This window comes from Cupressus sempervirens, chromosome 2 (assembly GCF_028749045.1).
Source record: "Cupressus sempervirens isolate cs-2001-9-10 chromosome 2, ASM2874904v1, whole genome shotgun sequence".
Lineage (NCBI taxonomy): Eukaryota > Viridiplantae > Streptophyta > Pinopsida > Cupressales > Cupressaceae > Cupressus > Cupressus sempervirens.
Window position 1 is genome coordinate 363,654,641 of NC_143119.1, and position 27,189 is coordinate 363,681,829.

The window sequence follows — 27,189 nt, forward strand, 5'->3', positions numbered from 1 at the left end:
GGGCGTGTAGGCCTATGAATGTTCCAAGAGGAAGCTCTTTGTACTATACTCCTGTTAGCATCTAGGACTTGGTTTTGTTTGATTTGTAGGTTCATCTTCTATATTGTTGTCATAAAGCTTCAACTATCCGTTGCAGCTCGCTGCCAAATATCTAAAGAACTCTTGTGCTTCTCTTTCTTATTGTCTCCACCATCTTTTCCTTTATTTCTTGCCATCTCTTCTCCCTTATCACCCATTTCTTCTATGGGTATATTCTCAAACTGATTTTGCTCTTGTTCTGATCTCCTACGAGTGACAACCCTAAGGTGACCTTGCTGTTGTGGCTGCTTATGAAATTTCAACCCTCCAGGATGGCAGGATCAAAGCTTTGATACCACCGTAATAACCCCAACCGGTTATACCTTTGTCAAACACCAATTTCTTCTTTAATTCAGTTGTTTGACATTTCGTCAAACACTTTGCAAGCAAGCTCTTCTACCACTGTAATTTCCTGTGCAATTCTGATTGCTCACTTGAGAATTTCGTCGAACACTTTGCACACAAGGTATATATATATATATATATTGCAGATCTAAACTCTGATTTCTTTCTAAATGCCAAACCTTAATTGGTATGCTTGCAAAACACCAAACAATCAACAACAAATGTTTTTGTATTTTTTTTGAAACATAGAGCATTGACTACAAATGAGAAAATATGCATCTACATCAATTAGACATTAGGGCAACAATTCTGATGTAAAATTCTGATATAAATCCGATTACAAATGATCTTCTAAATTCATATAAATCAGATTACAAATGATCTCTACATGCCCTAAAATATTCAAATCTATCCTCCATGCATTACAAATGAAATAGATAGGAACCTAGAAAATTGCTCAAGGGAATGTGGATTTTTACTGTAGCAAGTTCCTGTAGCAGCAATGACACTGTAGCAAATTACTGTAGCGACGACACTATAGCAAGTTACTGTAGTAGTGTTACTGTAGCAGTGTTACTGTAGCAGAGTTCCTGTAGCAATATCCAACTTATTCCTTACTCCACAAATCTGGTCCTAGGCCACAAATTTGGCACAATGAAAGGACTGATTTGTCTTCTCCAACACCCGCAGCCCTTCGGAAGATATTTCACCACCTCAGTTATGCAAATCAATGTGAGTGTTCGTTCCCAACGATCTATATAGCAATTGCAGAAACTCTTGGCTCCACAAGTTATCCGAAAGAGTTAAAAACAACACATTCGATGCTCAACAATGAGGCTGCCCTCCCTATTTATTCTTTTCCTCCAATAGATGGACCTCCTTCTAGAAGAAATAAAATAATATTTAATTCCTCCTCCTAGAAGAATCTTTTAATTTATTTATTCTTTAGTCACTTTTAATTAAATTAATTAAATATAAAGTCACCTTTTAATTTAAATTTATTTAATGACTTTATAAGAAATTAATTTAATCAATTTCTCCTTATTTCTCCACTTACCCTTCGGAGAATGTAAAGGCTAAGAACTCCACTAAGATGCTAAAAAGATGGGGACATTACACAGTGAATAGATTTGATTGAGAAGAGACAACAATGGTTTATCATATGTTAATATGATGAACATATTTTTTTACTATAGTTTATTTTATTTCTTAGTTAATTATATTGATATTTAATATATAATAAACGTATGATTAATATTATAATAAAATTTATATCGTAATTTATTTATTAAGCTATATATTAAACTATAAATATTGATAATTAATTTGATCAAATTGATTGTAATAATAATTGTCTAGAACTATATATTTTAAAATATTAATGATTGCATATATATATATATATATATATATATATATATATATATATATATATATATATATATATATATATACTGAGTCACAAGATATGCCAAATTTCATCCATGAAGTTCGAATTTTAGCGAATTTTTACCCTTTCTGAACTTTATCCGAATTTTATGATATTTAATATAAAATTCTTATTTATAATAAAATTGTTTTATTTTAAAATAATGTTGAGTTATTTAGTTTAATTATTTCACAATGTCAAACTATTCTTACAATTTTATTTATATTTAAGAAATAAATAAATATATATAAGTTAAATTTAATGTTGATTTTTTTCCAAAATTTTACCATTGTTGAATTTCATCCGAATTTTATGATTCACAATTTGAATTTGAATTCAAACCTTGTGATAGTATATATATGCATGCTTTTGCATCCCCCCACCAAAAAAAAAATTTAAAAATTTAAAAAATCAGGCATCCACATCCGAATCGTCAACTTAGGAAGAAACCAAAAATATCAACATATTTATTCTTCCTCATGATGTTGTTATCTGCTACGTAATGGTAGAGATACTAATATTTATGAAATCTTTAACGAAGTAGACAAAACAGCCAAATCCTTCAATGCGGCTAATGATTGATGCATTGTGTCCATTCACAATGTACATTTAGAATCAAATACTTAACATTCCTAGATGAAATACCAAATTTTCAACTGTCTCTTGCATAAGGATGCTCACTTGCTAAACAATGTAGATGGATTGTGTGATCAAATGAGACAACCTCAAGGTTCCTTCTTATTGTGGAATCTCACTTAGCTATAATAATGTGATATGCTGGTTATCACAAAGGGACTTACGTTGTTCATTGAACGGACATCAACTTGAAACTTCTTCCTATCAAATGACTTCAAAGGATAAGGGTTTAGAAAACTATTCTACCCCTATATTGTAAGAATTTTTGGATGTCTTTGTGACTCTGCTAGACGTAGTTTAGCCATCGACATCAACCAAGTGATTGCAATCTCCTAAGTAAATGTAAGATGTTAAAACTGTCAACATTTTGTTAACACAATTCATCGATGCATATCAATGTGCAAGTAGTAATTGAAGTTAAGCTCATAAATATGCCATTCGACCACACAAGGTGTACTTACAATTAACAAGTAGCTAGTGATTTGGTCTAAGCAAGTTCACCAAAGGTGCATCTAAAATATCTTCCATCAACTAAAAACTACTTTTCATCAACATGAATTAAAATCCTATGCTAAGTGAGGAAATGTGGAAACCATGCAATACTCCAAAGCAACACAAGTAATCCACCATGAAGACCAACAATGAATCAACAATTACTTTGATAGTATTATGGAAAGAATTTCAAGAAGTTTCCTCTCCTACCCTACTTTCTAATCTATTGTTAATCTCCTCTCTAATCTCATATGTTACAAATGTGAAGGCCTTGGCCTTATATAGTTGTTCAATTATAATGAAGGTCCAAGATCGGCTAAATATCAAGGGCGAAAATTATGCCAACATTAATCTAATCTATCTAATTGCTATAATCATTAAATGCTCATCCAATTACATGAAGACACCACCTTGGGGGCCAATGAGAAATTTATAATCCTTTTGAAAGCCAATGAGAAAATAGATTAGGTAGAGGCACCTGACGCCTATTACATGTACACTTGGCATAGTATGATTGAATGCTCGGACACGTACAACTGAAATTTTTCAGTTGGATGAAGACAAGTGGGTGCCACTTGAGAATCCTGATCTCATAGACTAGATCAATTCATTCTGCTATAATCATTAAATGCTCATCCAATTACATGAAGACACCACCTTGGGGGCCAATGAGAAATTTATGGTCCTTTTGAAAGCCAATGAGAAAATAGATTAGGTAGAGGCACCTGATGCCTGTTACATGTACACTTGGCATAGTATGATTGAATCTGCTCGGACACGTACAACTGAAATTTTTCAATTGGTTGAAGACAAGTGGGTGCCACTTGAGAATCCTGATCTCATAGACTAGATCAATTCATTGTTGACAAAGAAATATTTCTTCATACTCAACAATATCAAGCCTTCAATTATGATTGCGTATTCCCACATCGATTCATCCTCTCAAAATTTATCCACCTTTAATTTGGAGATCTTCTCATTGCTCTTGGTAGTTCGGAAATCTTGATTTTTCATAGCTATAATTTTCTTGGTAATGAAATCTTTCGTATAATTGGAACTTTCCTAGGGAACTTGGATTTCCAAAGGAAATTTAAGTTGGTGATAATTTTCTCCACTTAATAGTCTTTGTTTTTTTTTCCTTGTGCCAAAATTTGTTCTTTGAATTCCATCTTGATCTTGTCTTTTTGAGTTTGCACTTCAATTTGATGCCAGTGAGCCAAAGTTTCTCAAACTCAACTCTTAGACTTGGAGACTTGAAAATTGCCTCTAACAATGACCATCCAAGACCACTACTTCTACTACCAAGTGAAAAGAGGGGGTCCCCATTTGCAATGGGGTGATCGTGTGAGAACTAGACAATAATACTTATGCTTAGTAAAATATTTGAAGAACACCTACAAAAATTAAACAAAAGTTTCAAATATCACATGCATTCGTGCATGTTAAACTGACAAGAAATTCTATATCTCTGCTATGCCACTCATTAATAAGAGTTTATGGTCATCTATGACATAGGTCATTTGCCATTGCCCACCAACAAGCATGTTGGAACATCATAGGCCCAGTTCATTAATTGAAGGACAACTTAAGCCTTATCCAAATTTTTGACACCTTTCAAGGTCCTATGAACTCAAAAAGAAAGTCTCAATATGCATTGATATTGCACCAAACAAGGACAGTGTACAAGGATGCAATCATGGGAGTGATGATAAACTTAAAATGATAGTGGTATTGAAAGAGAGATCACAGTGTTCTGTGAAGAGCCATGGATATTATAGTCAACAAGTTGTTATCTATGAAATGTGATTCATGGTCTATTCAGCCTATAGTCTATAGAGCTCATAATCATAGGTGATTCTCATGTCAAGTAAACCCAAGTCAAATGATCTATAGAGAGATATTCATCTAATACATATTAAAAATAAGTTGAGACACAACTCTGATCACATTGCAGCAGTTCGTCTTTCTAACTTTTGCCTGGACTCCACATCCAAGAGAAATGCATTCATACACACCTTCAACTAGATTCACCTTTATGAATCTCAGGGTAATGATACAGTATAATATATGTGGTGTGACTCCTCAAAAAAGATATTGGCTTACAATCGACTGATATGATTGATGCACTACCGTGTAAATATTTCATGGTCAAGTGTGACAACGTCGACGTTAAAATGTGAATGCAAACCATAGAGGCTTCAAAGAGATCATCCATAAAATGCCTGCACAAAGAAAACTTATGCACTGCGATGGTCATACGTGTGTCCATACAACGTGGTGGACAAACAATTAATTATTATTATAGTCATATGCCAAATGATTTCTTTTTTTTAATGTTAGAGAATTAAGTCTCAAAATTGTAGGATTCAAGTTGGGGGATTTTATAGCAGCAGTGAGAAATTTAAGTGTTTTGGAAAAAACCGTCCTAGTTCCTGTTGGTGAGATATTCATTTTAGTGGGGATGCCGTTCATAACATTTTAAAACTCCCCACTTGCCCGTGGCAAATTCATACGCCAAATGATTGTATTTTTTTCATGTTAGAGAATTAAGTCTCATAATTGTAGGATTCAAGTTGGGGGATTTTATAGCAGCAGTGAGAAATTTAAGTGTTTTGAAAAAAAACATCCTAGTTCCTCTTGGTGAGATATTCATTTTAGTGGGGATGCCATTCATAACATTTTAAAACTCCCTACTTGCCCGTGGCAAATTCATGCCTATAAAATAGATGCAAAGTGGCCCTGCTCCATGTAAGAAGCCAATCAAAAGTAAATAATAAATAGTTTTTTTAAAAATAACCTTTAATTTAATATGTTTTACTTATGCTTTTCTAAATTATATTTTTTAATATTTTGAGCCAAAATTTAAGTCATTAACAAAACACAAGTATTTTTATTTTATAATAATGTTAAATTATATAAAAATAAATAATATATATATATTCCGGTACGAACAAACCCAAAACGAATCTGAACCCAACCAAAAACAATTTTGGATGAATTTCGAACCCAAATCTTGAACTCGCTTCTGAACTGGCAACTTAGTTTTTTAACTTAAATATATATCATAATATATATATTCCGGTATGAACAAACCCAAAACGAATCTGAACCCAACCAAAAACAATTTTGGATGAATTTCAAACCCAAATCAGCAACTTAGTTTTTTAACTTAAATATATATCATAACGTTCAAGTTTGACTAACATTTGTCTATGAACGTGGTTGCACATTTACTCGTTTGCTATGTTTTTTGACTATTGATCTGGTGGTGTATTTTGAATTTAATTACTTCTGCAAATATGTATATATTTCTGATTTTAATATGTTTTTGTACTGTCAAATCCAAAACAATGCCGATCCCCAAAGACATTTTGACCGAACCTAGGAACCAAACCATTGAACCCGAACCCGAACTGGTCACTTAGACATCAATTATCATCATAGGCAGTGGTAGAGAGACCACCAGTTTTAATTGAATTTGATATTTCACAGTTGGGCTATTAAAGGCTATTTTTCGTTCAAGTTCATGAATATCTGTCCTAAGCAGTTTAAACTTTAGACTGTCCCTCTGATAGGTCGGGTCAAGCTCAAAAATTTTCTGGCCTCTAAGAAAAATCTGAATAAATTTGGAGGATCATTCGATCATTAACCAGCCAGTTAGTGACCTCATACATGCAATCTCTTGGGTTACGTTTTAACATGTCTGAATGCCCTGCTTTAGAAAGGGATGTGAAGTTCACTTGCGGAGGTTGATTCCAGGACTATCATTAATCAGCTAAAAGATACAACTAAAATTCAAATCTAACTGGAAAATACTTTCATACACCTCAAGGTAAATATGTAATCCCACAAAGCAGTAAAATATATATTTTATACGTGGAGCACATTTATTTTTAACTTTTTAGTCATCAATTGAGACAACCTCAAGTTTAGGGGTGGAAAGAACAAACCAAGGTCACGAGTACTATGGATGGCAGAGGCCTTTACAGTAACAAGAGACAGTCATTTTGTATCTCATCTTATTGGTCCATGGAATTTCTCTGGTTTTATGGGTTGCTGGCTCCACATTCCAGGCAACTCACAACTCCTCAGTCCACATACAAAAAAATACAATGGTATTCATGAGATGTATGTAAATAGCAACTTGTTGTTTTAGTTCGGCTTCACAGTGGATTGAACACTCAACTTCTTATTTTCTCTCTTTTAAGTAGCTGTTGACTTTGGGAAGATCTGTAGAGCAATAAAGTTAGATGCCACAGATTTAGAAATTGATGAGGGGAAGGCACGTGGTTCAGGTTGTGACAAGTGTTCAAAAAATGACGAAAGAAGAAAAAGAGAAAGAGCAATAAAATCTTACATTTGGTGATAAAAGTGTCATGCTGAAGGATGTCCAGATTTTGATCACCTTGTAATATCTAATCTGCAATGTCAATCAAAACAAATGAGATTTATTATTTCCCATTGATCATTCAATGCAAATGATAAACCCTAAGAAGAAAAGCAGTCAGTGCTGAAACAAGAAATCCCTTGTAACTTGGGGTATAGATTCACTTGAAATCAAAGATCACGAAGTTACAGCAATTATTATCTTTTAAGATGCGGTGATCCATTTTCTAATGTCATATACGCGGCAAGTGTGATAATTTTGTAATAGAATGCGCAAAAGAAACTACCCTTTTAAAAGTTGCATAGTATGTGGTCCTTGAGATCACTCAATTGAAAAATGTAAACTATAAAAATAATCTCTTTCAATATGTTAGAAATATGTCATGTGAATCACGAGGAATATATCATTGTCGTCATTTTAGCATTCAGAATGAAAGAAAGACACATGAATGTGGAAAACCAAACAATGCAGGAGGCAGGTAAAACAGTAAAATAAAACACGAAGTTTAAAAACTTAAGCCAGGCAGATTATACCTTTATTAAAAAACTTGATCTTATGATGTATCAAGGAGATCTGGCAGCATATTATTGTTGGTTCAGGTATCACTAGTAATTATGGAAATGTACCTCGAAGGGGTTTCACCAATTGTTGCTTTTGGAGGTAACCTTTGATTGTTGATTTTATGTGGATATTTCTGTTATTCCTATCATCAAGTCTTTAAGAAAGAGAACAGATTTTATTTTCATCAATCTACTTGGTGTTATTTTTTGTATGAGATCTACTCTTACGTTTGTTTGTCGGGAGTGATTATTATTCTGCATACATACATGAGTCGACAAAGCTGTTATAAAAGCTTTGTAGATCTTCAATGGCTTTACAAGGAGTTGGAACTATGTTTTTGTGTCTCAAAAAACAGTAAGCGCTAGAAAATTATGCACAGATGGTATATCATTTAGGATAGTTCTGGGAAAAATAATAAACTGTAATGAATTGATTTTGGTTGTATGGATGCCCAGCTTGTGGAAAATGGATTGTATAACTATATTATTTTTCTATCACAGTTTACACACCACACAATTACATACTTGCAACCCAACATCCGTAAGTGTAACTAATTGTATACCCATGTAACCTGGGATATGGGTTCCCCTTGTTAGCTTTAATATACCTCGCGGGCTTACATATTACTAATAGTAATAATAGTGTATGTGCCTGGAATCTACTGGTTGCATCTAGTCTCTTTCTAGAGCAGGACTCCACCTTGCACAGCCATCCATGCTGTTCCACAATTGCATCCTATGTTACTGGCATAGATAATTTAATATTGAATATTAGGCTTTCGAGAATATGCAAAATTTAGTCACATTGATCTCTCAGCAGACAAATTTGTAGAATGGGAGTTCTTCTTGATACTTGACATAATCACCACTAACTACCCCATACTCCTTTGACCTAGTTTTTTAGCTTTTGTCTGGTGAATATATGCCTTGATATTGAATGGAAAACTGAGCTTATCTGGCAATTTCATATAATAATGATAGGGAGAAAGAATAATGCACACAAGTTAGTTTAAGCCTAGGTCAACTGGGAGCCTTCTTGGCAGACCCCATTTGACATATCTCGGAAATGGATTGGGGCTCTTATGGCTATTCGTTGTCCATGACATCTGTATGTTCTTGTTTCTTCAGATGTGCGTTCAAGTATCTAACATGATTTTGGCCTGTAATTGGGTGCTTTAGGATATAAGGGTGGATATTTATCAAGAAACAAGCAGAGGAACAAGAGAGTGGCTGAATGATGTGTGGATTTGACAATAACATATAAGAGACTTGCAAATAATGTCAATAAATGATAATTTATGGTTCTTGTGTAATTTAAGGGTAAACAAACGTAACATTATCAAAACTTTGCAAACAGACATAACATCCTCACAATTTGAGATCTATTATGCCTCCTTTCCTGTCATCTTTTCTATGTAACACATGTAATCTATTTGAATGTGCATTGTTTTGAATGTTATGGCCTTATTGCCCATGAATTCCTTAATTTCCATTATTTCATATTCATAACTTTATTAAGAATGGAAACGTCATTTGAATCCTATCCTTACATTTTATAATTGACATTGATTCAAATGGGGTCTTGTCTTGTGTCGATCAGGCTAAACTTTTGATTTCTGGGAAACAGTTTACTTTGGCTCTCATTGCCAGGCGTTCAAGGCATTATGCTGGAACAAGGTAAAATGCATTTGAGTGAGGTTATATACAATTTTCTGACCGGATGAAGCTATTTAACGAAGAAATACAAAGTAACTTTGGGGCATTTCTTAGCACTTTTTTATTAATTGTTGAACAGGTATTTGAAACGAGGAGTTAATGATAAAGGTAGAGTAGCAAATGATGTCGAAACAGAGCAGATTCTTTTTGAAGATGTGTCTGAAGAAAGTCCACGGCAAATTTGCTCTGTTGTCCAGCATCGAGGCTCAATACCCCTATACTGGTCTCAGGAAACTTCACGCTTAAATTTAAAGCCTGATATTATATGTATGTCGTCAAATTCTACAGCATGTATTTAAGATTACACTTCCATGTGGTGATCACAGTTTTTCCTGTTTACAAGGTGTATGCTTTCTAACAACTTATTATCTTGTTCAGTACAAAAAAAGGATCCGACATATCAGGCTACAAAACTTCATTTTGAGAACCTTGTAAAGAGATATGGGAATCCTATCATTGTTTTGAATCTTATCAAGGTAGGGTTTTTTTTTTCCAGAAAAGGAAGAGTTCAGCTATTGCTGCAAATGTGTTTAATGAGAAATATGACTTTTCTTACAGTAATCTTTAAGCATAGACAGTAGTCCTTACAGAATTATGTTTCTACTTGTGGCATGACAAGAATTTTCCTCTTCCTCCCATCCCTTCTCCAGAATAAGATTTAAAAGATCTATTGATTGCATAAAATATCCTTTTGTCTGTATCCTTGTTTCTATGTTTATTTCTACTAATATATTTTATCTTTCAAAGCAGGGACATGAAAAGAAGCCTCGAGAAAGTATTCTATGTGCAGAGTTTGCCAATGCTGTTAAACAAATCAACAAAGATCTCCCTGAGGATAGTCAGCTGAAGTTCATACACTGGGATTTACATAAATTTTTTAGAAGGTCTGTGCTTAACTGTAGCTATAGTTAATGGATCTGTATGATCTCGTATATTTTATGGAGTTTCACAAACTTCAATGGGTTATTTGTAGAGGGAATATTTCTTCTAATTCTATTGCATACAACATCTCAGCTATTTGGTAACTGTGGTGTTTTGTGGTTGCAGTAAATCAGCTAATGTTTTACAATTATTAGCGAATTTGGCAGTCAATGCATTGGACAGCACTGGTTTCTTTTATAGTTGGATAACTTCTGACATGAAAATTGACAAGCAGCAGTCAAGGAACAATTTGGAGTAAGTATGAATTACATGAATATGTCTGTGTGTATTTGATTTGTTGTAATAACAATATTCAATCTCTATAGCTCTTGGAGTTAACATCAGTCAAATTACTTATTGTCTTCACTGGTTAAATTTTTGTTAGCTCTGGGTTAATGTGCCATTTCCCAGCAATTAAGTAGAGTGTATATGAATATATTTCACTGCAACTCAGTTAAAGGAAATTGAACTAGATAGATCTGATTGTGTGGGTTTCCATATCAGACATTTGGCATTTACATGTTAAAGGTTTGTATATTGAACACTTGCATGATACTGTTTTCCATGACAGAGATGAGCAATAGGACTAAGTTTATAAAGCTTCTTCTAATATTGGAGCTAGGGAGTTGAGAAATTATTAATGATCATCATTTTCTCCTATTAAATAGATAATGCTTAATGGCATTCTCCTTTGAAACAGATAATAGAAAGCCAAAGAATTATTATCACTACATAAAAATACAGAATTTTAGGTAAAATTTTAGGGATCCTATAGGTTTATTTAAGGAAGTATATTGTCCATTTTATTGAGCATCAGACCTGTAAACTTCATGCAGAATTAATTATATGCTCAAGATTTTTAGTTGTACTTAGTGCCAAACATGCTTGTTAGCACTGCAGTAAAGCCTTTAGTCTTCTACTTTATACATAAATCTTTTTACCCTGTTGTAAGACAATATTTTACAAGTACAACATTTGTTACAAATTTATGCCTTTCTGTTTTGATTTTGTCATTCTTTGGGCGTATACAAAAAGTGAAACCTTAGCTTAGCAGGTGTTTTTTACTATGAATTTTGTTTTTGAATTAGTAGTGAGACGCTACTGCCTATTTTATTATCGTAATTTATTACATTTTTTTTAATAGAAATGACAATTCTGTGGGAAAGTGTACACCAACGGTTTGTGATCATCCCAATGAGAAAGACCTGGAAAGAAAACCTTTGTATCAAAGAGGAGTTTTACGAACAAACTGTATTGATTGCCTGGACCGTACAAATGTTGCTCAATATGCATATGGCCTGGTTGCACTAGGCCGTCAGCTTCATGCTTTGGGTTTGATAAATGTGGCTGAAATTGAGTCAGATTCGCGATTATCTGAAACTTTGATGGGATTGTATGAGAGTATGGGTGATACACTTGCTTTGCAGTATGGTGGTTCTGCTGCTCATAACAAGGTCAGTTGCTTTTGTTTCTTAAAGCACTTCAATGCAAGTAGTGTTAATTGAGAGTATTTCAGCTTGTTCTTTTAAATGTTTTTGATTCACTGAATTGTGATCTTATGTTTTAAAAATTTAAAATGCTAATCCATCTTTATCTTGAAGCATCTTAATTCAGTTGTAGAGGTTATTATCTCATGATTGCTTATAAATATCTTTTTTTTTTTTTTCATTGAGTTTTTCTGAACTTGCACATCCATAATGACATGTTCCTTCTCTTCTTTCTTTCACTTTTAATTTTTAGAAGAGCACCTTAATCCATATCTTTTGAGTCTAAAAAATACCTTGATGCATTACTTATTGGGTTATTGTTATTTTACCAGATAAAAGTCTCTCTTGTAATGAAAATTATATGTATAAATAATCAGATGTTTCAACATAAAGTGAATTGAACTTCTAGAATGATGCATATTTAGGATTATATTACATGAGATTGTATCCCTAGTCTTCAGTCGCTTGTCCTTGCCCCTCTGGTCCTGATTTCACACCCTTCCCTTTGAAATACTGTTTGTAGGATTTGAGGGGTTCTTCTAGGTGTCTTCCTTTCATGTTCCGGATTTCCCTTTGAAATATTTTTACTAGGATTTTATTAGGGGTTCTTCTAGGTGTCTTCCTTTCATGTTCCAGAGTTTTCCTGTTTTCCTTGAAAGACAACTTTGTGGAATATAGGGATAACACAAAGTGAGTGTTTGATTTTTTTTGCCATAATACTTGAAATATATGCTTGGTGCAGATAACCTTAAGTAACGATACTCAGGCCCTTGAGTGAAGCATAAAATTCAAATTGCTTGAAAGGAAAAGAATTGAAGGGTTCATTTTGCTGGTGACAATATTTGTCAATGTAATGTAAAAATATAAAAATGAAACATCCATACATAGTGGTGATAAATTGTACATATTTATCTAACAAATAGATATCATGCAGGTTACGGGTTACCTTATTTTTATGCATTCTTTTGTCTTTTTTCCTTCTATTTATATTTGTCACCGCTCTCCAGGAATATTCCATGTGTGTGCTCATTCAATCTTTTGTCTATACTTTTGAATGGTTGTGGAATCTTCCATCTATATATGCATGCTTTATTTGAAGTTCTGTATATTGTTAGCACTTTCACTCAATGCACTTGTGTATTATAACATTTTCCCTTGATAATTGTTAATTCTTTGGACACTTTGGTATCCATAGAGCTGGTATCTTGTGATTAGATCTGGCTGTGGGACCTACTCATTTAGCAATTTTCTTACTTGCATTCTGTGGCTATTTTCCCATCCAAAATTGCTATGGTGTGATAGTCTCATAAGAAGGGTTTTCAGTTTAGAAATGGAGGTTTCTTGCCCTTCAAATGAAAGTATAATGCATTTGTTTTTGATGATATAATGCATTTATAAATCTATATTAATGCTTGTTTGTTTCCCTAAAACTCTTGGTTTCTCTTGTGCATGATTAGGATCTCAATTGAGAGGATATTTTTATAGACCTGATTTTGCCTAACATATTGATCTAAGATAAATGACACTTGTGAGAGGATTTTGAAGATTGGAGAAGCATAGCGTAGAAATCAGGATCTCAGGTAGGAATGCCTTCTTGCTGATGCAAAATATACAAGGCACAGAGGAGAATCAGCATTCCATCATCACTTATTTGCATAAGGGGAAAAACTTATCAGTGCTAAGGCACTTCTAGTAGTTTTTTCAATAGCATACTGAAGCCATTGATAAATTCGTTTGTTGAAAAAACTGAAAAAGAGAATTTGATGCTGAACATCAGTTTCAAGTTTGAATAGCACCAACTCCAAAATCCAGCAACTGACACACTATTTTGTGCTCAATGAACCTTCTTGTCGACTCGGTTGATGATAACCCCAATTTGGCAACTAGGGATATTAGAATGGTATCGGCGATTACCCTCTTCTCGGAGCAGCATCAGTATTAGGCTTCACACTACTCCAAGGTCTATGCTAAAACTTTGATTATAACTTGAATTGGTTGGGATGAAAGCAGATAGGGAGCAATAAAAATTGCAAACAGAATGGAAGAGGGCATAGTAAAACCAACAATGAATGTTTGAGTATCTCACTTCACTTTCAATCTTCATTTGACTACATTTTCTTTGCTGTCTCAATTCTTTTCTTTGTTCAAACAGTTTATGCATTACATTTAAATTTCTCGAGTGGCCTGGTGCAGAGCTGCATGATCTGTCCAACTAGAGAAGTTACATCCAATGAGCTAGCAAGACCTTTTTTATCGCCAAGGAGATATAAGGCATTATGATGATGATGATATCAAATTCTTCTACTATTGGATGGTAGCTTGGTTTGTAAAGTAAGACTTTTGAAAGTGAAAATGTGGCCATTTATTGTCCTGGTCATTAACACATCATTAACACAAGACTTACGAATCTTCATCCTCTTAGCATATATAGTATTTGCAAAGTTTGGAATTATAATATGGTGTAAGCATTGCAACTAGCTTTTGTTACAGGAAGCAAATGATGTGTTGAATGATGATCACTTCAACTTCTTTTAATGATGGTTTTGTGAACGTGGAAATGGCCCAAGGTAGTTTTGTCTATTGGGTTGAAAATTTGTTTTGCTATTTCTTATTTTTCTAGCAATTTCTTTAATGTTGACATTTCATTTGATTTTCTTTTTGTTCAATTTACCTTGAAACTCTTGCCTAATGACACAGTGAAATTTGGCTTTGTTTAGAAATTAGAACTTTAGATATTTAATGTGTGCCTAGACATGAAATAACTCTAGCACAGCCAACTGATTTTCTTTTCTTCTTTCTTAGGGTCAGTGGTCTTTTTCTTAGTTGTCTACCACTTTTCCTTTATTATTCTGTGTTTCCTAACATTAGGTGCTTAAATGAGTCAAACAAACATATTCTGCTTAACATGACCAGTTATGAGCAGGCTTTTAAATGTACCAAGCAAACTATCTTGACATTGTTTGATACTTGCAAAAGAATCAAAGGTGACTAGCATTTTTGTCAATTTCACATTTATTTGCCTTAAGATTTAAGACACTCATATTATTCTAACATGCATATTTCGAAGCCTAGTTTTTAAACATATGATTAAGAAAAAAATTCATTTGAATTGTTAGTTCCATGACATTCTTATTGCTAATGACACTTTCAGAGAAAGAAATCCATTAGTGGTTCATGCTATCAGTTTTGCCATTGGATCTAGGCAATGTGCACCATTTTCCATTTTATATTGTTGGTGCGGGTGTGTGTGTATATGTGTGCATGTGTGTAATGGCGGGTAGGATAGGGACATCATTCTGAAATAGGGTATAAAAATATAGGAAAAATGGCATTAAATATTATCACCAAGAGATGTGAGCATGAGTGACAGATATGGGTACAGGGATGGTGTTGTCACCTCTGAACATAAAATTCTTAGTGACAGTTAGGGCATGACAATGCCAACCTCATACTTGTATCTGCCAGACTGCCACCCATGCCTCTTTCTTTGGTGACTGTGTTTAAATTCAATTCTTATACTTTCATACCCTATTCTAGAATGATGTCCCTATCCTACTTGCCATACCTATCTACCAAATCTCATGGTGACTGTTTCGAGCTATTATGAGCTTTTATATTTTCATTATGTTCCCTTTTTGGAAAACACAGTTATTCCAAAGTATGAAATTGTGTCTTTTGCAATGTGTGTTGTGCAAACTTGATTTTAAAGAGTAAATGTTCAAAGTGTTAAAACGCTTTGTAGGTATTTTCTGAGAGAAGAGGACGGTGGAGAGCAGCCACAAATTCACAAGAATTCTTTAGATCAATTCAACGTTACTATAGCAATGTTTATATGGATGCAGAAAAGCAGGATGCTATAAATGTGTGAGTACATACCTTTTTGTATCATCTGAACAGGATTTTTTTAGCGGAGAAAATGTGATTAATTTTATTCAACTTTTTATTTCATGTGTCTACCATTCCAACATAGTTTTTCTTTGTATTGCTGCAATGCAACTTCTATTGAAGCAAACAGGTTTTTGGGCTACTTTCAGCCACAACAAGGGAAGCCTGCTCTTTGGGAGTTGGATTCTGATCAACATTGTAATATTGGACGTCGGATTGATAGTTTTGTCAATGATAATACAAGGTAAGTGTATGCTTTCACAATGGAATGAAAGTTCCCATGTACTTTATTTGGTTCTTATTTTAGACTGTGGCTCAAGGCTATATACTATATAGGCTTTGGTTATACTGTTATGCCAAACTTGTTTTTTCAGATCTCTTTGTTTCTTAAGACACCGTTGGACTGCCAAAATATACTGTTCAGTTTGGTTTACTTTATGCTTTTGGGGACTCATATATTAATCTAGTTTCAGGAAGGATATGATAACATGTTAAAGATTTTTTAAAAGTCTTTACTAGATGTGATTTGATCAGTTTATACAATGGATTTTAGACAAATATAGAAATTTTTCTTTTAGTTAAGATACACGTAAACATGTAATATTTACATTTTAAATTTCTAATAGAACAGGTTTTAGGTTGATAACATGCCCTCTGAAGATGTCCTGCCCTTGTAGCGTGTATATCATAACAATAGTACTTTAATAATGCAAAACAGTAACAGGTCTTAAAATTGGAATTTCATCCCAAATTAAGTTGAACATGAAGTGAGATTGCTGAAACTAAAATACCAATTTCATCAATATGAATGCTGATGGCTTGAAATCCACATATTTCTTCCGTTTTCGTGATTCAAATCCTTTGACCTCTAACATTGTAATCGACTACTTTATTGATACTTGAATGATCTTTGAAACATTTTCAAAAATTCTCTGAGACTGCAACCTGGGGGTTTAACATTCTTTTTATGTTTTGCTGAGCATTGGGACTTCATCAATGTTTCTACTCACTGATCAATCCAAAAATGGCCCAAACATGAACGTTGAGGACTGTTGCACCACTTCTTCACAACCTAACCCATCCTGTTTGATATTGAACTGTAATATTTTGTATAAAATAGTTATAATCATATTTAAATTTTATTATTTTAATGAAATATGATTTCTTATAGTAATATTTAATATTATTTAATATGATATGAAGATGATATTTATATTATTAAATTATATTATAAATTTTATTCAAGGCAAGTGAAATTGTGTTTGTTAACTACTATAATAAAATTAATTAAGACGTAGTCAGAATAGGTATATTATGAACATTGGTTAAAGTTATTAATAATTATCAATTGATTTTAATTAATTTTTAAAATATTAATACAAATACAAATATGAATATAGACTATTATTTTTAATATAAGTTTGAATTAAATTTATATTGATATCAATAAATATTATTTTTTATGTATTATTATTTTTATTTCAATCATATTAATATATTTTTATTTTTATTAATGTAAATGTTAATCAAACTTATGATCAGACTGTTATTTTTATATATGCTTTTGTATTAAAGGTTATTATTATTATTTGTTTATGTATTATTGTTTTCCTTTTTCAATTAATAAGTTTCGTATATTATATATGCTTTTGTATTAATAATTTTTTTTTATTTCATATATATATATATATTAGTTTCCTTATATGTTTCTATAAGGATGAACTCAAAATGAAACCAACCCCTAAAATTGTCTTCCCCAAGCTTATGAAACCTAGCTCAAACTTGAACCAACAACCTGACTTGATGGTGAGGATGATGATTAAATTTTTATTATATGTTTCTTATATTTATGTTGATTGATATATTCAACTTGCACCAAAGATACATTTAATAGACCATCTGTATAAATTTTTCTTCAAGTTGATTTTTTTTCAATATTTGTCCCTTTCAAACTTTTTCTATTTAGACTGTGTTTTACCAGACCATGTGCAATGCATATGTTAATGTTGTAGCTTCAGTCGGATTGATTTAACCATGAGATACATTGGTATGACTGATTATTATGATTAATCATCATTAGACAATTAATGCGTGTGAGCGCGCGCATGTGTGTAATCTTATAATAACTATCATCTAATTATTAATCTTAAATATTAAATTAATGAATAGACATGCCCCTTAAAGGGACATGCCTCTGCTTGTCTTAAACCTGTTGGGTAACGGGGACCATTTTCTGCAAATGTAATAACATTGCCATTGTTATTGGTGTGTTGCAAATGCAACTTTGAAGACTTATAAATATGAGAGGAGACATGTCTCATGAAGAGACATGTCTCTACAGTTAATCATCATTAGACAATAATAATATATTAGCAATAATATAAATAACCATATATATATATATATAATATTTATATTATAATATTATATATATAAGAATATTTGTCTAAATGATTAGATTCCTGCTTCTAGGTAAGATTGTGTGAGAATTTTTGCATCAACGTTTCAAATCATGCTCACTGATCCATCATCAAGATGAGAGTGCTAAGATGTCTAAATGATGATTTACCATCAACAATGTATCTCATGATCGAATCAATCTGACTGAAGCTACATACTCAACACTCCCTCTTAGCTAGGGAGGATTGTTGTAGAGCACATTATGCTCTCAAGCATATGGAGAGATATCATCTCAATATTCCTGGAATAAAATATCAACATATATCCATCAACTTAGATGTTATCTTTCAATATAATCCAAAGTATGATTCAACAAGAACTATCAATCATATGATATTCATCATATTTATATTCTTTTGGTATGTGCACTGGCATAAATCTTTGATGTCTACCAAAATAATATGTTATATCTTAGAAAGATGTGTGTTATTTGATCTTTGGCACTCCAGGACAACAACTAAATGTAGTCTATCAGATAACAAAACAACAAATATAGTATCATTAATGTCATGAATTGATGCTTGATACGTGAGAGGAGCTATCACAGTATATATATTAATATATACAACCTGATAAGGGCATGCACATAAAGTATTGAATATACTGATATCAAATCCAACCGAAGCTATTACTTTAACACTCCCTCTTAACGAGGGAGGATATGATCAATTTCTTAATCTCAATAATCTCTTATTTGAGTTTGCATAAAAAATGCTTATACACAATTATATCCCTTTAAGAATATATACTGTCTAATTTTTGGCACATTCCGGGACACAGTGTGTATCAAATAATCAGTCTTAATCACATGATTTCTAGCTCAATCGAGGACTATCATGATTTACTTATTGTCATGACTTTTGGCCCAGTCCGGGACATCAAGATTAATGTAGTCTATCATGACAATAGATCAAAATACACCACAACAACCATAGTATCATGGTTTGCGACTCATTTCGGGACAACAATTTAATGTAGTCTATCATGATACATTCGTTATCATTATATTCGGCACTCCGAGATAACAACTTAATATAGTCAATCATGATAATGGGTCAAGCTATTGTTAAGATCATCACCTTACAATAGCAACCTCACAAATACATCAATGAAAGATTGTCACCTTTCATGACATAATCCATATATGCAAAATAGTAACCACCATGAACCAAGTTAGAGGGTGGAACAAGGACTTTCACCTCAATTTCTCTCTCACAGATAAGAATGCATTACAAGGAATTTCACTTAGAAATTTTCCCTCATAGAGAAGATATAATTCACAAGGGATGGCACCTCAAAATTCTCCCTCTGAACAACAGTCTTGGGAAGTTAGGTCCTAGAGTTACTCCCTTGTAGACTCTCTTCGCTCAAGAATGCATATCGGACTCCCTTTGAATTTGATATCGATCTTCCAACTTTCCAGTGATAAGTCATTATTTCCTCATGATGTACACAGGGGTAGGCACATCAATATCATGCAATCATACATGTATTTTAGACTTCCTATGGGCATCAGTCTTCTAAGCTCTTGTATTGCCTTGGAAGAAGTGTCAGACTCCCTCTTGATAGACAAGGATACTTATCTCTCATAGTCCTGCACTAATGCCTTAACAACATACATAAAAGCACCATTCTTCTCTTCCTACAAAAGCATCCCTGGAGACCAATGAATGGAACAAGAGCACATCAAGGAACATGACTCTTATTATTCATACATATAAGCAAGAGACTATACTAAACAAATAAGTATAATACTCAAATATAACAAATACGTATCTGTACATCAACATCCTTGATATAATTTGTTCCAATGAAGGTCCATCAAATCAGAAAATGCCTCCAATGGGTAATGAAACATTGGTTAAGGGAATCATTCACCCCCCCCCCCCCCCCCCCTTCAATGTAGAATTCCCACATGCTTCATTATTATTAATTTGAACCACCAATTAGTCTAGTTCAACAACTTTAAATAAAACATCACTTCCACTTGTAGATTAATTATATTCCTATTCAGTCCTCTCGAGATGATCCTTGTGTTTTTGCTCTAGTTCTATACCCATGTTCCAACACATAAATCTTCCCTAATGACTGAAAAATTTAAGTGTCCTCAAACTATTTTAATCCTTATATTGTTGATCAATTTAGAAATTCCCTTCTAGATTTTGATCTTTATATCCTTATAAAGATGTCCCTTAACGAATATTGAGCATATATTTGACTTCTTTATATATGTCCAATCTGATCAAGACAATTGGATCATTATCTGTACAATGCTTGATGATCAATGTTGACCAACTTCATAATCAATTGATCACCATTTTCTTCTTCATTGGATGTATATGACTGATATGTTTGTTCAGGGTAATATTATTCATTTGTTTTGCTATTACCATTCTTTTAATTTTCTTCATAGTCTGATCTTTATTGTAATATGTACTGGAATCCGACATGCTGGTCAAGTTGACAACCTCCTTAATTGTAAATGGGATCCCGTTACATAGCCTCCAACATGAATATCAAAGTAGGAGGAGGACATTTGGTTTCCATGAAGGCTTCGTTGTTTTTGTCGAAAGATGCAGTGCTGGTCTTTCAGTAAAGCAAATGAGTGACCAAAGATAGAAAGGAGAGGGCTTTGCTAGTGAAGGCTTAATAATTGAAGCAATTTCTGCGCATATATCTATTTGGAACAAAGTGTATGGCTATTGCATTGCCAATTTGAGGGTAGTGAAATCAAAGAATTCAAAGCATTACAGATGCACATTAGGTCCCATAAATTTATGTTTTTCATGAAGCAATCATCTGCGAACACTAAAATAGGTATAATCAATCCTCCTCGAGCAAGGCCTCGATGCAATTTTGGCAGATTCTATTCATTTCTGTGTATTCATTGAAGGAGGGCATGGTACTCATTTATCGTGTCATATGTGTAAATATTGGTATGAAACTATGATTTTTGTAGGAGTTATAGATCAATATCCCTTCTGATAGCTTCAATCCACCTGGATCGAGCAGTACAAATAGTCGGTACACAATCCATACACGGTCCTTACATTGGGGTCTTCGACAATTGGCACATTTTCAACATGGTGAGCGCAAACAAGACAACAAAGCCCGATCACAGGATTGACAAGGTTTGAATCCAGGTCTCAACCTTGGAAAGCAACAAAGTGTATGCAAATTCATACCCACTTCTGGTTTTGCTCTTATCTGGGCTAAAGAAAATGGGGGAAATTAAGCTCACAGTTCAATTCTCGTGTCTATTCACTGTTTGATGTGATGCAAGTCTACACACAACCGTTGCTGCCCAGAATGCATTATCTTCACCCGTTGGAGCCAATGCAATAGGACATGCTCAGAAACATAGCAATGTAGATCGTTGCACTCAGATTGTCTCATTCTGAGCCTCACCAAGGCAAGAAGTCATTCAATTCATAATGGGTACTGATTCGAATGCCTGGAGCATGAGGAGGAGTAAAGCAAACTGGCTCGGAATCTTGAATGTTCTTTCTGGCCTCGTCAATGTAGCCAAACGGGTCAATGACATATGCTAATGGAAGAATCTTGGAACTCATCGTGCCCACCATTTTCTTCTGTGTTTTTGATCGGCTCATGGTACTATAGATTCTTCTTGAGAATGGCTTCGTAGGTGACATCCGCAATTTACAGGTAGATGTATTCCTAGAATCCTATGTATTCCCTGCAGTCAAACAAATTTCAATGTCCAATGCGTTCGAGCTTCATTTGAAGGCTACGTCCAAACTGCTGGGTATAGATCTCATTTTTGGCGGGCACCATTACCTTTTTCAACTGCGTCCAAGAATGTAGATTGCGTGAATTACTAGATGATACATAGGCTTCATTCTTTTTTCATTGATTCTTTCTTTCAACTATTGTTCCTCAGTATGTCGATGATTGAGTTGGATTATGTAGATGCTCATCAAGTTCCATATCATCAATGGTTCATATGCAAACTTTTTTTTAATAAACTGTGATGCAGAGGTATTTATGATCTAAGTCACCGTTTCCCACTCTTACTATTTTCTTTGTTCGTTTTAGATATACCATTTCAAATCACTAACTTAGAATTCTGCACACATATTATGGAAACTTCTGATTTGTCACTGCTAGTTTATGCACAATATGCCCCATTGATTGCCAAATGGTATTCTTTCCTTGTTGCAATTGTTGGTTTAATCTACATTTTCAGGCATCTTGTTTCTGTTGACCTTTGGCTCCTTATAATGCATTGTAATGCTGTATAACATGGTCAGACTAAAAAAAAACCGATCACACTTATCTAGCATACTGTATTTCCATTCAAATTGAGCAAGTGAACATAAAGGGTCCATCGAACATTGAACATCGACAAATTATCTCTGCCATGATGAATGCCTAGCATAGTCTCTAACCTATCTTTGTGTATTGTTATTTATACAATCGCTGCTATGATTCATTGTCTCCTTTCGATAGTTAAGAAACCCTTGATATATTAGGCATGGATTTCTTACATTTGCAGTTGGCTCTGATACCATGTTGAGTAACAAGGATTATTTTCTGCAAATGTAATAACGCTCGCATTTTTATTGGTGTGTTCCAAATGCAACTTTAAAGACTTATAAATATGAGGAGGAGACATGTCTCTGCAGTTAATCATCATTAGACAATAATAATATATTAACAATAATATAAATAACCACATATATAATATATTCTAATATTATATATATATATATATATATATATATATATATATATATATATATATATATATATATATATATATATATATATATATATATATATATATATATATATATATAAAAGAATATTTGTCTAAATGATGATTTATCATCGACAATGTATCTCATTCAAATCAATCTGACTGAAGCTACAAACTTAACAAAACCATGTATAAATGCAAGAGGTCGCTGCACTTAAAAAACACATATCATAGAGGCAGTGCCCAGAAAATTAACATGGTATCAGTGCAGGTTCCTTACCAACCTGTGAGGTTTGATAATGGAAGCAGCGATTCTACATATCGTTGGAAATAGACTTCCAACATAAACGTAAAAATAAAGTGTTGTGCATAGTTAATGTAAATCCCGACAGTCCTGAGTGTATTGAAGTTTTTGATCTGTGGAAGATGATTATATCAAACCCTTGTCTTATTTGCTTGCTCCTCAACCAGCAGGATTCGAACTAGATATGTGAGTTAGAGGAGATCAATCATTTCAAGCAAATGATTATTATCTGCTAATTTTGGAAAGGTGAAAGAGATAATAATAAAATATGAAAAAAATCATAAGTCAACAGAAGCAACAACATATATTGCAGACATATGTTGCAAGTCTTTGAAAGGAATCGGGTGTTGTGTATAAGATTATACATTGCCTTGTACTAAAACATCTATAGGCATTAAGAGATATTGTGGATCTATGGGAGAATACTAATATCTAAGGAAGAACATTTTCAGGAGAATATCAAGGCAGTGTTTGGAGGAAGACGTGCCCTTGGTGAAATTGTCTGGGAAGCCATCAAACCATATGTCTTGTAAAAATGTTGATCCAGAGAACAAGATCTAGACTCGCTTAAACAATGAGTTTTTGACATTCAATAAAGAATGACAATATGAATCACATTAGTATAATATATTATTATTAGTGATCACTGAGAGGATCAAGATTGTCTCTAGCTTCTATTGTCATGCTGCAGACACGTCAAAGATCGAGCTCATCAATATAGATTGGAATTGGCACCTTAATATTAATGACCATCAAAAGCCCTCGCCATTTATTTGAATAATTGTACACGGAAGCTAGTGGTGTAGAAGGCATGAGCTTGTGCTCAAGGATGATTTTGGAAAGCCTTCGGGCTAATTAAACATGTGCTGGGGGCTATTTTTGGCGGAAAAACAATGAGGCTATTCTATCCGCTTCAGCTTTGATAATTCTTCCGTTATATTATGTCTTGTACTTGCCCAAGAATCTTTATTGCCTACCGCACAAGATATAGAAAACTTCATATGGTTGAAGTTAATGATATCATGAATTTGGGTGTGTGAAATATTCAAATGCGTTGGGCTGGTAATAATATCCTTTCCATTCAAGGAAGAGCTACTTGAGCCACTCCTGCAACTCTTTAAAAGTAATCCTTTATAAATTGTTTATATTAGGTATTTTCATGCATAACATGAATGCTTCTTTTAACAAAGATCCTCTATATAAATGAAAGCTTCTAGGAGATTAAAGATGTCATAGAGATGTAGAATATTTAAGAATATACAATGCATCTATGAATGCACTAGTCCATGTGACTGTTTTCAATGTCCATAGTTGAAAAGCTTGCTGAAAATGTGCAAATCTTTCAAATCAAAAGCCTTGATGAGTCAATTACCTGAACACTCAACCGGCGACTTTTTTGAAAATGCGCTTAAACTTTTGATAAAACTTGCAAAAAACTTGCATACAACTTGTGATGTGAAAAACTAGCCTTAATGATCATATTTTTTATTTTATTTTTCATTTATTGTAAAAAGTTCTACATGTTTTCAAAGCATTTTCAGAGTACCTGGATACTTGTTTGCCTCTCACTAGGCACCCATATCCCCATATCCATATCGGTTAGAAATATGGTACGACATTGATACCCATTAGATACCATACCCACGTGCACCCAAACAATCCTTGATTTTTCAACTCTGTTGAGCATTGTAAGATTTGATTTTTTTAAATTTTGATGTAAATCTACATAACCTTAATTGTAAAAAAACTTCAATCATGCAATTTTTCTTTGGTATATTTATAAAGTTTAAACAAAATGTACACCAAATGAAATATTTTTCTATTTTAGCAACCCATTTTCAGGTTATCTTCCAATGCAACTGTACCATTTTTTGCATTATATAAATTGTTAAATCAACCTTTATTTATGTATTTAGTAATTATAATTGTGCCTATATTGCTTTTGAAGTAATGAAAATGTCCTCTTAAACTTAGAAATCTATGTTAGATATATGTGTTTTTATGAATGTCGCATCCAATTGTATCCGTATTGGGGGTCTTCAAAAAAGGCAGTATCGGTATCTGACATGCTGTATCTGTCTCCATGTTCATGCAACTTTGAGCATTTTTATAAACAACAAAGCACCAAACACCTAATTTTACTCTTAAGTGATAAAATTGTGAAAAGGCATGGCCCTTAACTCCTGTGGAGGGCATTGCTCCTCAACCCCATTGGGGCCTATGATATGCATTAAACATTCAGTTTAATTTATATATGTGATTGAAATCAATAATATTTTCTACAAATTTCATGTGTTTTTTAAGAATGCTTTTAAGATTTAATTTTTTTTTTAAATGTTGAAAAATTACTGAGTTATTGCTAACATTTGCAAAGTCCTGATTTCAAATATTTTTGGCCTTGCCAAGACCAAGTTTTGCAAATATGCTTCGTTCAACTTATCTTAAAATATTGTTTAGTTCATTTTGTAATGATAATTAGGATCTTTTCCTACAAGAATCTATATTAATTATTCTCTGATTCATTTATTATGAGGTATGCTTTTCCTTGCAAGATACTCTCACTTTTTTTTTTCTGATACAAATAATAGTCCTAACATTATATTTCCACCATTTGACATTTAAGGGCTTTCTAATAGTTTGGACTCTGAAGAAAATAAGTATGTTTCTTGGAATACTTTTCTTCAAAAGATAACATCAAAAGAATATGCTATGTCCGTGCCACTGGAGTTCTTAAAATTTGAAAAATTATAAAATAGAATATTTAGCTGCTAGAGATAACATACTATATTTCATCTTGGTGTTCATTTATATTTCTCTATTGCACTCTCATCTTATTCTTTGTGGGCACATAATTTGATTGACCAAAAAATTACTTTTATTTGTACAGGTCAGATTTTAAAAGGTGTTTATCAGATGGCAATATTCTTTGGCAAAATGCTACTTCAATGTCCACAAATTCAAATGCGAGAGATAACCCCTCAAAAGCCAAAATGCCATTTACCGAAAGGTCTCTACAAGAATCAGGTGGAACTTGCACAGAGGATTCCCTATCAGATTATCGAAGGATGCGAGATGGAAATTCTTATTCAAGGTAATCAGTGGTAAATTTTATCATTGTTTCGCAAAAGTGAGACTATTGCTCGAGGAAAATGTTTTAAATATTTCCATTTTTTGAGAAAGGGCATTATATACTCAAATATATTAATTTTAATCCCATTATAGTATATGTTTAGCCATATTCAGGAATTGATAAAATTAACAAGTTAATTTCTGTATCAAAGATCAAATCTTCACTTGTGTGTAGCAATATTTATCCTTTAAATTGTTGGCCACCAATCGCGGCCGTGGGAATGATTCTGAAGGTGTTTTGGATGTAGGGAAAATAAAATAGTTGGGCTTCACTTTTTGAATAAAAATGTAAAAATAAAACCCTTAGATACAATGCATTACAATCATCAAAATTCTTCTCTAAATAGCAGCTAGCAGTTACCAAAATACGTGAGAATGCTAGTGCACTAGGCTGCACACACATAGATTAGAACCTTAAACTTGCTAATGGAATTCGAACCACAGTAAAAGGAATAGCCAGAACATTGATTTCAAAAAAAAACCCTAAAGACACACTACTTAAGCCACCTCACAGCATCCCCTGCCAACTGGTGAAGCATGGTCAATGTCAATCACCTGGTCAGCCCATGGCACATTCTCAATCACTAATCTTCCCCTGATATTCATAGCTAGAGACAGGAAACAAACTGCCAAGATTATC

At 33.2% G+C, this 27,189-nt stretch overlaps 1 protein-coding gene across 1 annotated transcript in view; it reads left to right on the forward strand.

Moving 5' to 3' along the window:
- Positions 1-27,189, forward strand: part of LOC149572638 (phosphoinositide phosphatase SAC2-like) — a 118,552-nt gene that overhangs the window by 63,494 nt on the left and 27,869 nt on the right. Inside the window, exons 5-13 of the mRNA XM_089813749.1 lie at positions 9,528-9,604; positions 9,723-9,910; positions 10,022-10,119; positions 10,394-10,527; positions 10,691-10,819; positions 11,709-12,018; positions 15,794-15,915; positions 16,067-16,180; positions 26,308-26,511. Coding sequence (XP_089669875.1) covers positions 9,528-9,604; positions 9,723-9,910; positions 10,022-10,119; positions 10,394-10,527; positions 10,691-10,819; positions 11,709-12,018; positions 15,794-15,915; positions 16,067-16,180; positions 26,308-26,511 — 1,376 coding nt within the window. The remainder of the gene's footprint in view (positions 1-9,527; positions 9,605-9,722; positions 9,911-10,021; positions 10,120-10,393; positions 10,528-10,690; positions 10,820-11,708; positions 12,019-15,793; positions 15,916-16,066; positions 16,181-26,307; positions 26,512-27,189) is intronic.